The following is a 12,037-nucleotide window of genomic DNA, read 5'->3' as shown; positions in this document are numbered from 1 at the left end:
TAAGTATAATCTTTTTTATTAATGTGCACTATACTCTTACTGTTGTGAAAGACCTGTAAATGTCCTCGTTGCAGGGCAAATAAAGGAACTCTTATTCTGTACAATTACAGTATTAACACCTGTGCAGCATACAGATTAAAATCATATTTTCTTCTTCCAGGCTTATTACATCCTGAGTCGAGCCCCCTATGAGATACGAGGCAATACAAAGAAGTTCGGCATCACCAAACTGCTGGACAGTGGAGTGTACAAAGCAGCCTATCCCCTCCATGATGTAAGTCACATGTTACTCTCATATTGACACACACACACACACACACACACACACACACACACACACACCACACCACACACACACACACACACACACACACACACACACACCACACAATCGTTGCTGTGATGAGGTTGCCGACGCTACTTAGCAAAGTAAAGGGATATGGTTCTATGACTGTAAAACACTTTTATTTATACATTTTTTACAGGAATGTTTAGATATTTTCTCGTCGATTTGTGACTGTAATCTTAAAAAGACATAATCTTATATCTAAGAATATTAAACAGGTTTTTCTTGGTGATTTTTTGGGTTCTCCTAAATGTACTGATTTAATCTCATTTGAGAACAAAAAAATAAAGATTTACAAATATATCATTTCGTTTTCTCATTGATGAACCATATTAATCTTTGAAAATATCCAATTCAATCTACATCTTTTGAATATGACCCCCTCCCCAACAAATGGGCCTAATACGCCGTCATGTAGGTGTCATTGTTTTATGCTTTTTTGCTGTAAAAAATGTATTTGTTGGTATTATTTCCCTGTTGTGTTTTTCAGTCCAGGTTCAATGTGAAGTCCGAAGAGGAGGGCAGTACCAGCGAGAGATATCTGCTCTATAGAGAATGGGCTCATCCCAAAAGCTTCTACAAGATGCAACCACTGAACCTCATCAGGTGAACCGTCATGTCACAGCAATGAACTTAAAGTCCTTTCATAATTCAATACACCAGACGTGTGGTTTATGTCTTTCTGTTTTTTTCCTGAGTGAGTAATAGAGCCACAGGAGATCAAACCATTGTTTATTTTCACAGGAAGTATTACGGGGAGAAGATCGGCATTTACTTTGCCTGGTTGGGTTTCTACACAATAATGCTGGCTCTGGCTGCTGTTGTGGGTCTGGGATGTTTCATTTATGGATACAAGACTCAAGATACCAACACCTGGAGGTACATTTCCTAGGAGATATTAAATTATGTGTGATATTTTGGAGATTTCCCTGTGTAATAATGTCTGTCCTGACTGCAGCAAAGAGGTGTGTGACCCTGCCATTGGAGGACAGATAGTGATGTGTCCACAGTGTGACAGAGAGTGCATATACTGGAGGTTAAACAGCACCTGTGAGGCTTCAAAAGTGAGTTTTATTTAATTCCAACACTAAAATAATCTGTTTTATTAACCCTTAAATGGTTTCTGTTTCGCCTGGGTATACAGTCATTAGACAGGCTGTATCAATATGTAGCATGGGTGTAATATAACTGTGATAATCGTGACAATCGTACTAATGGTGTTATATGCATGTGATTTGGTTGTAATATGCATGCACTAACCATGTTATATGTGTGTAATTTAGTTGTTGGTATATTGGTGTAATAACAGCGTAATATGCGTGTAAAATAGATCTGATAATATGGGTTTAATAATCTATAAATGTATACCGGCGACTGTGGCTGCATATGTAAAGCGCTTTGAGTGAGATACAGGAGATACAGAGTGTATTCTTGAACATAAAAGTCATACTTTGAAGAAAGATCTTGACATTTCTAGGCCATTTTTTGCCTAAATACATTAGAAAATAGCCATTAAGGATGAATGTTGTGTTAGAGGAAGTATTTTCACAGTTACAGACTTTGCATAAGTAATTGTTTGGGCTTTTATTACACCCAGGACAGTTGGCAGTTTTTGCATGTAAGCAGGATCGACACTTCTGATGCCCTTGTTTCTCTTTTTTACCGTTGTCTTCTAGAATCTCTGCTTATTTGATAACTTTGGGACCTTGGTGTTTGCAGTTTTCATGTCAATCTGGGGTAAGTTGTATACAATTTCAAAAACATGACAAGTGCCCGATTGTTTCCAATCAAGCTAATATCCCTTACTTAGAGAGATATGGGCTCAGAACAGTCTCATAATACACACATGCGCACAGAAGGATCCACACTTGTGTTTTTCAATGCACACACAAATGTGTTCCGTTTCATATACATGTAAATAAAATCCAAATACAGAAAAAAGTTTTACATATGTATTTTTGATCCACACATATTTGTTTTCCGTTTAAAACCTCTGCACCTGCAAACACAAACCGCTTTCTGTGCACGGATCGCTGTGCATTCGTGTGTGGGTTTTTGAGACTCCCCTGACGGTCAGCCGATTCGTACTTGTAATTTTTTCTATCTATAGCCAATCAGATGTCTCCTCAATTCTAAGCCAATTACATGAGCGCGCCCCCACGAGGGTAGATTTCTTGCGTTCATGACGTAGCGCTTCATTTACGCATTTTGCGCAGTCCGGAGCTGACAGGTCCAATGTGTCAGGACACCCTCCACTCTCAGTACAGCGCCACTTTCCGAACAGGAAATGCACGCAAATACAAGCCTTTATATTATTAAGGTACAGCGCCACTTTCCGAACCATTGATGAATGCTTGTGTACACAAAAACGGCAGGCAAAACCGTTTTAAATGTGTGTTTCCTGTGTGGCGAATACAGCTGCTTTATTTATGTCTGTATGAAGTTGTTGTGAGTGTGGAGGGAGCAGCTACAGGTTAGCTTAGCCTAATCGATCAGTGCACTACGAAGCCAGTGCTAGACAGTGAACTGTTAACGGGGGGGAGCCCCGCCGGTTATTATCGGCCGATATTCACTCTTAATAGTTTGATCGGTGCTCTCTATAAAGGCCGATCAGGAGAGCTGGATCTGATCGATATGGACATAAACGCGAGTCAAGTATATACAAGTGTGAATTCTTCTGTGTGCATGAGTGTATTATGAGACTGTTCTGAGCCCATAGAGAGAAGCTGTTTTCATGGCCATTCAAAAGGTTTATTTTGGGCGCAATTAAAGGCAAAGCAGACACAGGAAGACACAGACAATGCTTTGTGGACGTAGTTATTTCCTTCTTTCCATTAATTTCCCTGTGTGTATTATTTCCTGTTCATTTCCTCTCTGCAGTAACGCTGTTCCTGGAGTGTTGGAAGCGCTACCAGGCGGAGCTGGAGTACATGTGGGACACGGTGGAGTTTCTGGAGCAGGACGAGCCGCCTCGGCCAGAATATGAAGCCAAGTGTATTCATGAGAGGAAAAACCCCGTCACAGGGGTAAATCACACACTCAGTACTCTTTATTTTATTATTTGAAAGCAGCTAAGAAAAAAACGAAGATATGGATTTGAGTTTTAAGTCATTGTGCATTATTTCACTGTGTGTGTGTTTTAGGTCAAAGAAAAAGTGCCCTATACAGCCTGTGGACGATGTCTTCGGGTGTCAGTAGGAATTGGGACAGTCTTCTTCTGGGTAATGTCCATTAAAGTCATTTGTATTTGAACTAAACATGAAATCATTGCTAAACTGTCTGTAATCTCTACTTCACTTAGAATGATGCCAAATTCATAGTTCTTTTCACAAATCTACTTTGAAATAGGAATGACACAACTCAGAAATTACACACCAGCAATACAAAGCATTACCTAGTGTTTTTTCAATTTTAGATGTGAATATTCATGATTTCTTTCTTGTATTTTGTCCTTTAGATTCTGTTGATCCTGGCGTCCATCGTGGCCATCATCGTGTACCGCCTGGCTGCTTTCTTCGCCTTCTCCGCAAACTGCGAGCTCAGGACCTGGAGCCCCTGAAGGAGTACGTGACGCCCCAGATGGCCACCGCCGTCACCGCCTCGCTCATCAGCTTCGTTGTAATCATGATCCTCAACATCCTGTATGAGCGCGTCGCCATCTGATCATGACTTTGGTGATTTATTTTGACATATTTTTTTAATATATTTTATTTTATTTATTTATTTTAATTTATTTTATTTATTTTATTTATTTATTTATTTTATTTATTTTAATTTATTTTATTTATTTTATTTATTTTATTTATTTTATTTATTTTTATTTATTTATTTTATTTATTTTATTTATTTTATTTATTTTATTTATTTTATTTATTTTATTTATTTTATTTATTTTATTTATTTTATTTATTTTATTTATTTTATTTATTTTATTTATTTTAATTTATTTATTTATTTATTTATTACATTTGTATTATTATTGTTTTTTATATTTTAATATAATTTAATATTTTTTTTGTATTTGTTATTTTAATTTGTTATTTATTTTTTCTCTACTTGCTTGAAAAGCGTCTTTGAGCAACCAGGAAAAGGGCTATATAAATACCATGTAATATTACTATTATAAAATAATCCTTTTTTTCTACCCCTACACAAAAACAGAGCTTTCCTCGCACCAAGACGGAACTACGAGAACAGTCTGACTCTGAAGATTGTTCCTCTTCCAGTTCGTCAACTATTACTCGTCCTGCTTCTACATCGCCTTCTTCAAAGGGAAAGTGGTCGGCTTTCCTGGATATCCCGTTTATCTTTTGGGAAAATATCGAAACGAGGAGGTACAGTTTGTCCATCGAGCTATACCATGTCTTACTTACTCACTTGTTATTCCTGACTCCCGCTCTTCCTCCCGCAGTGTGATCCAGGCGGTTGTCTGATTGAATTGACGACTCAGCTCGCGATCATCATGGGTGGAAAAGCCATCTGGAACAACATCCAAGAGGTCTTGCTACCGTAAGAAGTCAGAATCTAACACCAATTTTAAAATCAAAAGAAAAACTATTTTTTTTATGTTTAAGAAAATGTATTAAAGGGCCCATGTCATGCTTTTCCGGTTATTACCCGTCCCCTTGTGTGTTATGAAGGTTTTTCTGCATGTAAACGGTCTGCAGAGTCACAAACCCTCAAAGTACACCCTGTAGCGAGTAAAACTCTAACACAGAGAAGACCTGTCTGCTGCCCCAGAACGCCTCGTTGGACATTTCTCTTTTTCCATTTTTTTCTTCCTGGTCACTGTGACGTAACGACGACCCAAATGGACCAATCCGCGGAGCCGTTACGTTACGTCCGCGGAGCCGTTAGGTTAAGTCCGTGGATTGGTCCAAATGGACGCAGCGAGGCTTTGAGTCTGTGTGTGAGTGTCTCGCTGTCTCGCTGACCCCACGCAGGAAACCACACCAGTAAGCCAGCTCCCACTGTCCGCTCCTCGCAGCAACGTCCCGCCAACACGGCACCCAGACCCCACGCAGCATTCTCATCTGTTTGTCATTACTGGGGTCATTTTCTGGTTGCTAACAAACGCCATTGTAACACATAATCACTGATGTTCCGCTGTAACGGTGGTGGACTCATCAGAACAGAGTGGGCGAGCTGACCAATCAGAGCACAGGGAGGGGGGGGCAGGAGCTCCAACAAGGCGTGTAGGACAGAGAGTGAATACACATACTATACAGAGATGCTGTATGAGAAACCAATGTGAGTTTGGAACATTGAACAATGTAAATCTATTCTAGTCGACCTCAACAATGGAATTATGATCAGTAGAAATGGCCATGACATGATGGGACCTTTAAGATAGCATATTTAGACAGTATGAATTTGACTTTTGATTGAGTTCTGGTTTTATGTTTCAGCATTCAATTGTGACTGAAAGAATATTGCTTTTATTTGACTGGTTATTTCATTTTGTTTTGTTTTGTTATTGTTTTTTAAGAAGGGGCAGGTAAAATAAGATGTTCTTCTCCCTGCTCTTTTCCACCACGCACTATAAAAAAACAACCAGTATAAGTGTACATGTTTTGTAAAGTGTACATGTTTTGATTTTAAATAACTGCCATGTTGGGCTCAAATCTAATAAAACACTGCCTTTCCCTGTCTGAACCGATCCACTGTAAATACATCTGATCTCCTCCACCCCTCCACAGGTGGGTTAAAAACCTTATTTTCCGCTACTGCACTCGTGTCGCCTCGGAGAAAGTGATTCCTTGCTGGGAGCAGGACTACCGGCTGCAGCCATTTTCAAAGCATGGACTTTTCTATGAATATCTGGAGATGGGTAAGTCTTACACATTTACAGCAGCATACAAGGAAGTTCCAACATAGCCTCATTAAAATGCAAGGGTTAAAGGGGGGTAGGTAATTCACTTCAGAAACACTTGTTATATTCCATGGAATGCTCTTAACATCCCGATAGCAATGAATACATGAAATGCTTTGACAATAAATACATTAAAAAAAGTCATCTGTGGAAGCCGTGGCACTTTAAAGAGCACGACCAGTCATCTGAGCCGGCCCGGCTAAAGTAACTGGATGGCCTACCTGCCTGTCAGCCTTCCATCTGTGCACAAACTTATCTCGTGCCCTCATTGGTCATGTGCGCGTTCGTGTGTGTTGGAGGAGGGGCTCTGTAAGGAAGTCTGAAGGAAGGGGCAGATTTTTTTTGGCTGTGTATTTTCAAATTCTAGCGCAATCGAGGTGGTTTCTCCATTCTTACCTACCTTACGTTTAACTACACGGAGACTTGTGTATCTCTAAATCACAAAACAGGTTGCACTACACAAACTAGTTCTCACATACCAGAGTGGTTATCTATTTATAAATGTTAAGTGTTGCGAGCTATACTACAAAAAACACGTTTGCTGAGTTCATATCTTTGATGAAAGATGGAAAAAATGTGTCGATTAGGGAACATTTATAACGACCAGGTGGTAAGATCTGTATGTAATTAGGTTTGGATCTAGCTGGTATGTTTCTAAGACATTTTAGATAGATAGATAGATAGATATTTTTTATAACTTTATTGATCCCAATTTGGGAACACTGGTGCATCTGAATCCTGGGTAATATTCATTCATACCTACCTGTCTCTTGTCCCTGTCAGTGATCCAGTTCGGCTTTGTGACTCTGTTTGTGGCCTCCTTCCCTCTGGCTCCCGTCCTGGCTCTGGTCAACAACCTGTTTGAGATCCGGGTCGATGCCTGGAAGATCACCACTCAGTTTCGACGCATCGTTCCAGAAAAAGCTCAGGACATCGGCGCCTGGCAGCCCATTCTCCAGGGCGTCGCCATATTGGCTGTCGCTACAAATGTGAGAAACTGTTGAGTTATTGGTTAATCTGGTGCATTGCAAAAACACACATTCATAAACAAAACAAACCAGTAAAGGTACAAACGTTGGCCCAACTGTGTGTGCAGCCATTTTGTTCAAAACATTGTGTTCTTTGAATTTTGGCTATAGCGGTCTTTTCTTCACAGAGCATTGATCTTTTGAGAGGACATTACATACAGGTAAACTGTACACATAATTAATTGGAAAAAACACATAGCCAATTATCCAGTTTCCACAATTTGTCTCCTAAATGTATTTGTGTAAATTGCACAATAATCTAGGAGAAGAAGAAAAAAGACTCTTGAAAAAAATACAGCAAGTTGAATACATGACTCAGACTGAATACAGTCATGTTTGATTTTGAATCCAATGTTATTATACCGTAGACATCCTCAATGTTTCATTCTCACCTGCAAACATTTATAAAGTCTTTGGTGTTTTTCTATCGGAAAATAAAAAGAGTCTTGCTTTAAAAGAAACATTCAAACGACAGCCCATTCTCCAGGGCACAAATGTGAGGAACTGTTGAGTTATTGGTCAATCTGATGCATTGAGCACAATTCCAACAATAGCAATTGATTAATTTGACGTGTATTGGGGTTACAGATGGGGTCCAAAACTAGCAAGCCACATGAATGTCTGGGAGGAAATTAATTTGATATGCTACACAAATATGGCCAGGATCCATGGGAGGCATGTGGCGCAGTGGGTAGAGTCTTGGTGTTGGGATCAGGGGGTCACAGGTTCAAACCCCACTGCAGTCAGCATGTCGTTGTGTCCCTGAGACACTTCACCCCAAATTGCTCCTGTGGGGATTGCCCACAGTATTGAGTATGTAAAATGCTTTGGATAAAAGCGTCTAACAAGTAACAAGTAATAATAAAAAGTAATCAGTTGAATTTTCGGGATATTGGGTTGCAGATTAGAATTGTCCAAAGGGCGGTTCGTTTAGCGTGAGACACTTGAAAAATAAAGTGAGCGATGATTGAGAGTCAGAGCTAAACATTTCAGATGTGTGTATCTCACACTGCGCTGTCACTTTAATTCATGTACCTTTGTTATTCATGTTTTATTATCATATGTTTGTTGATGCTCTTAATGTCCGATATTGTTGTAAAGCACTTTGAATTGCCTTGTGTGGAAAGGTGCTATATAAATACACTTGCCTTGATGCTCTCATGACATTTACCTTGTGTCCTGGTGTCTCAACAGGCCATGATCATTGCTTTTAGCTCGGACATGATTCCCCGGCTGGTCTACTACTGGTCCTTCTCTGTGTTTCCCTATGGAGATCACTCCAATCACACCATGCAGGGCTACATCGAAAGCTCGCTGTCTATATTCAACATCAGCGACTTCTCTAATGAAAGCTTGCCCATGATGAGGACACCTTACAACATCACCACCTGCAGGTACACATGTTTGTTTTAAATATTTGTATCGAAGACACATTGCACATAGACGAGACATTTTGGACATCAATGGGAACAACAGTTACAGAATCAAAACAACCACTGATCGTCTTTGTGTTACGGCCCGTCCACACTACAGCTTCGACAGCTTCACAAACGGTTTCCAACGCATCTGCCCATTCACTTTGAATGGGGTGACGTGACTTTTCGCCGAACTGCATTGTGGGAAGCAGAGCGGAGCTTTCCTGGCGTTTCAGGCTGCAAAAGTTGAGCAATGTTCAACTTTTGAAGCTTCTGAAGCTTTCGGTGGAAGCGTCAGCCAATCAAATCATATGCCAGTACAAGCTCTAGCCAATCAAACTGCTGTGTGTCAGGGGCGGGAGATTCATGTGATTGGTTGTTGGTCGAGCTTCAGACACGCCCAGCTCCAAGCTTTTTTTGAAGCTGTAGTGTGGACGGGCCGTTAGAGCCATACTTTTGCTTTTACATTGTTTCCCTGTTGGTTCATCTCTTGAAAAACACATTCATAAACAAACCAGTAAAGGTACAAATATTGGAACATGTGTGTGTGTGTGTGTTTGGATTGTAAAGACAGGGGATACACACATTCTTGAAATTAAAAGCAAAATCTGAGCAGAGCCACAAAATGTCTCTTAAGTTAATTTATGTAAATAGCTAAATTGATTGCATGTAATGGTGTGATTAAAGCTTCTGGACTCTTGAAATAATGATGACAAGTTGAATACATGACTCAGGAATAGTTGTGTGTGAAGTAATGTTTTAATTTGAACTTTTCTTTTTCAGATATCGAGATTTCCGGTACCCCCCCGGGCATCCCATGCAGTATGAGTACAATGTCTACTACTGGCATGTGATCGCTGCCAAACTGGCTTTTATAATCGTTATGGAGGTGAGCACAACAGGAGATGTCTCTGTAACTAGAAAACATCATTAAAATATGAATCATTTAAACATCTTAATGGAGACCCAACAGCGAACACTGTGTGCGTGTGTGTGTGTGTGTGTGTGCGTGCGTGCGGGTGTGTGCGTGTGTGTGTGTGGGTGGGCGGGAAGGGTTATTTTTAGCTTACATATGTATTCTGCATTTCGTAAGTAATTGCTGTTGTCTAATTCTTCTTTGTCTTATGTAGTTCTAGTAATTGTATTTTAAATGGTGCTTTCCCCCTCGCAGCACATTGTTTACTTCACGAAGTTCGTCCTGTCCTACGTGATTCCCGACGTCACGTACAGGGTGAAAGAGCAGATCAGACGAGAGAAGTACCTGACCCAGGTCATCCTCCACGAGACCAACCTCAAGCTGGTGACCAGACGTTTGAAACCCGTGGACGACGGCACGGTCAAGTTTGCGAAGGTGAACTTGACAGGGGAGGAGATGGAGCTTGATTTGTCAGAGTGAAACGTCTGGAGGAAGAGATCAAACCATACTGAACATACATGAATGAATACACCGTTTTTTTAGCACTTCATCGCATCTGGGGTTTTATACCGACTATTTCCTTGTAAACCAGTTAGGACAATGAATGGACATTTGTGACGGGAAATGAATCTGAGAGACAATGAGCTCCTTGGCACAGATATGAAAAAGGCCCCTTCAGCTTTCCTACATAAGAGCAACAAACTCAGAATTGCACTTGTTGTTGTTTTCATTTGTAGTCGTTATGCGTCTTTCTGTGGTCTAATTGTTTTTACGTGCTAATATGCCCTTTTTGTAGTTGTTACGTGTCACTTTGAATTTTTTTTGTGTCTCTTTGTTTGTTTGTCATTGCATTTGCGCTTTCTGTGTTTTTTTAACCCTCTTTTTAAAGTCTATTTGTGGTCATTTTGAGTGTCTTCCAGGTTGGTAATTTAAATTGGACATTTTGTATGTGATGTACAGGGGGGGACCACAGACACTTTGGTCCAGTAATCCATCCATTATTGTGTCGTAACCAGTCGGAAAGAAGACGTCTGGAGTTCATTTATGACGCTAGTGAAGAAAGAAAGGAGAAACCACTGTCCTCACAAATCACCAAAACCTTCCTTCGACTGACCAAGATAATATAACACTTTTTAACTCACTAGCTTCAAGTGTTTGAGTTTAATACTGTTCGTTCAGATCTGAATCCAGTATTACATTTGAATCTGTTTAGATTTAAGTAATGTTGCTGGTTTTTTTGCAACCTTGTTTTGATGCCACAGCAAAGAGATTAAGGGAAATCAAAACAGTGTCTCACACTTTGTAGCTTCACACTAAATAACACAGAAAACATGGTGGAAATGGAGATTATTATTATTGTGTTTATATTATTAGTTATTGTGAGCCCAGTGACTGTTAAGATGTTTACCTCACGAAGTTCGTCCTGTCCTACGTGATTCCCGACGCCCCGTACAGGGTGAGAGAGCAGATAAAACGAGAGAAGTACCTGACCCAGGTCATCCTCCACGACACCAACCTCAAGCTGGTGATAGCACTTGTAGGACTCATCAGTGTCGGCTTAAAGGGTCAAATACAGTATAGTTTAAAAGCGTATGGACTTACAGTTGTTGTTGTTTTTGTTTGAATGTAAATGTTGTAATACCATTTACATCTTTCGCTTGACTATATCAGTACTGTGTGTTTCAGTCCGTCCATTGATGCTGGGGGCTCAAGTCTTTATCACACGCGTAACCAACAAGTGCCACGACAGAGTGATCGTTTTAGTTTAATGCTGTCGGGAAATATCAGTATTATTATATATATATATATATATATATAACCACTATGCTATGCAATGTTGGTTGTTAATGGCCACATGTGCCTCAAATACCACTTTTTACTTCCAGAGTTCCTGCCCTGCACAATGTTTTATCTGCAAGTAATATCCTGTGATATATAAAGGCAACCCATTCATTTAATCCTCTCCTGTGTCATTTCTGAAATCTTAAATGAATGCCTCTGCTGTATTATTGCCTTGCATTGTGATTAATACAATGGTACTTTAACCACCATGTGTACACAATATCATATCCCAGCAATACATGATGATGCATTTCTGTCCTGTATTGGTTTTATCCTACCATAAAACAGTTGTGTTTTATTTACCTCTTTACCTTTCACCTCTGTATTCACAATTTACCCGTATTAAAACGAAGCAAAGGTGAGCAAAAACAAAATGTCCAGCTGCTGTTATATTCTCTTTTTACTGGCAGTGCATAATACACACTCTCTCTTACTCTAAATAGAGCTTGAATGGTCGTAGATCGTGAACTTGTTGCAGTTTTTAATTTTACTTCAGGATGAGTTGAGCCGAGAGCAGCAGTATGTCATTAGCTGCTTCAGTAGGAAATATGCCTGTAAAAGTACAAAACAGCTGTTTCAGCCATTTCTGTTAATGAATTGTGAGTATAAAAAACACAC

General features: G+C 39.8%; 1 protein-coding gene across 1 annotated transcript in view; it reads left to right on the top strand.

Moving 5' to 3' along the window:
* The window catches only part of ano6 (anoctamin 6), a 31,848-nt gene extending 20,051 nt beyond the window's left edge, over positions 1-11,797 (top strand). The window contains 17 exon segments of the mRNA XM_034200664.1: positions 161-274; positions 837-952; positions 1,091-1,225; positions 1,305-1,410; positions 2,023-2,083; positions 3,227-3,372; positions 3,490-3,567; positions 3,804-3,870; positions 3,873-4,020; positions 4,508-4,556; positions 4,558-4,680; positions 4,758-4,855; positions 6,046-6,176; positions 7,002-7,207; positions 8,441-8,640; positions 9,445-9,550; positions 9,833-11,797. Coding sequence (XP_034056555.1) covers positions 161-274; positions 837-952; positions 1,091-1,225; positions 1,305-1,410; positions 2,023-2,083; positions 3,227-3,372; positions 3,490-3,567; positions 3,804-3,870; positions 3,873-4,020; positions 4,508-4,556; positions 4,558-4,680; positions 4,758-4,855; positions 6,046-6,176; positions 7,002-7,207; positions 8,441-8,640; positions 9,445-9,550; positions 9,833-10,057 — 2,109 coding nt within the window. The 3' untranslated portion in view covers positions 10,058-11,797.
* Positions 11,798-12,037: the final 240 nt, after the last annotated feature.

This window comes from Gymnodraco acuticeps, unplaced genomic scaffold (genome assembly GCF_902827175.1).
Source record: "Gymnodraco acuticeps unplaced genomic scaffold, fGymAcu1.1, whole genome shotgun sequence".
Taxonomy (NCBI): Eukaryota; Metazoa; Chordata; class Actinopteri; order Perciformes; family Bathydraconidae; genus Gymnodraco; species Gymnodraco acuticeps.
Note: the sequence above shows the minus strand (reverse complement) of the source record. Positions and strands in the feature narration are given on the sequence as shown.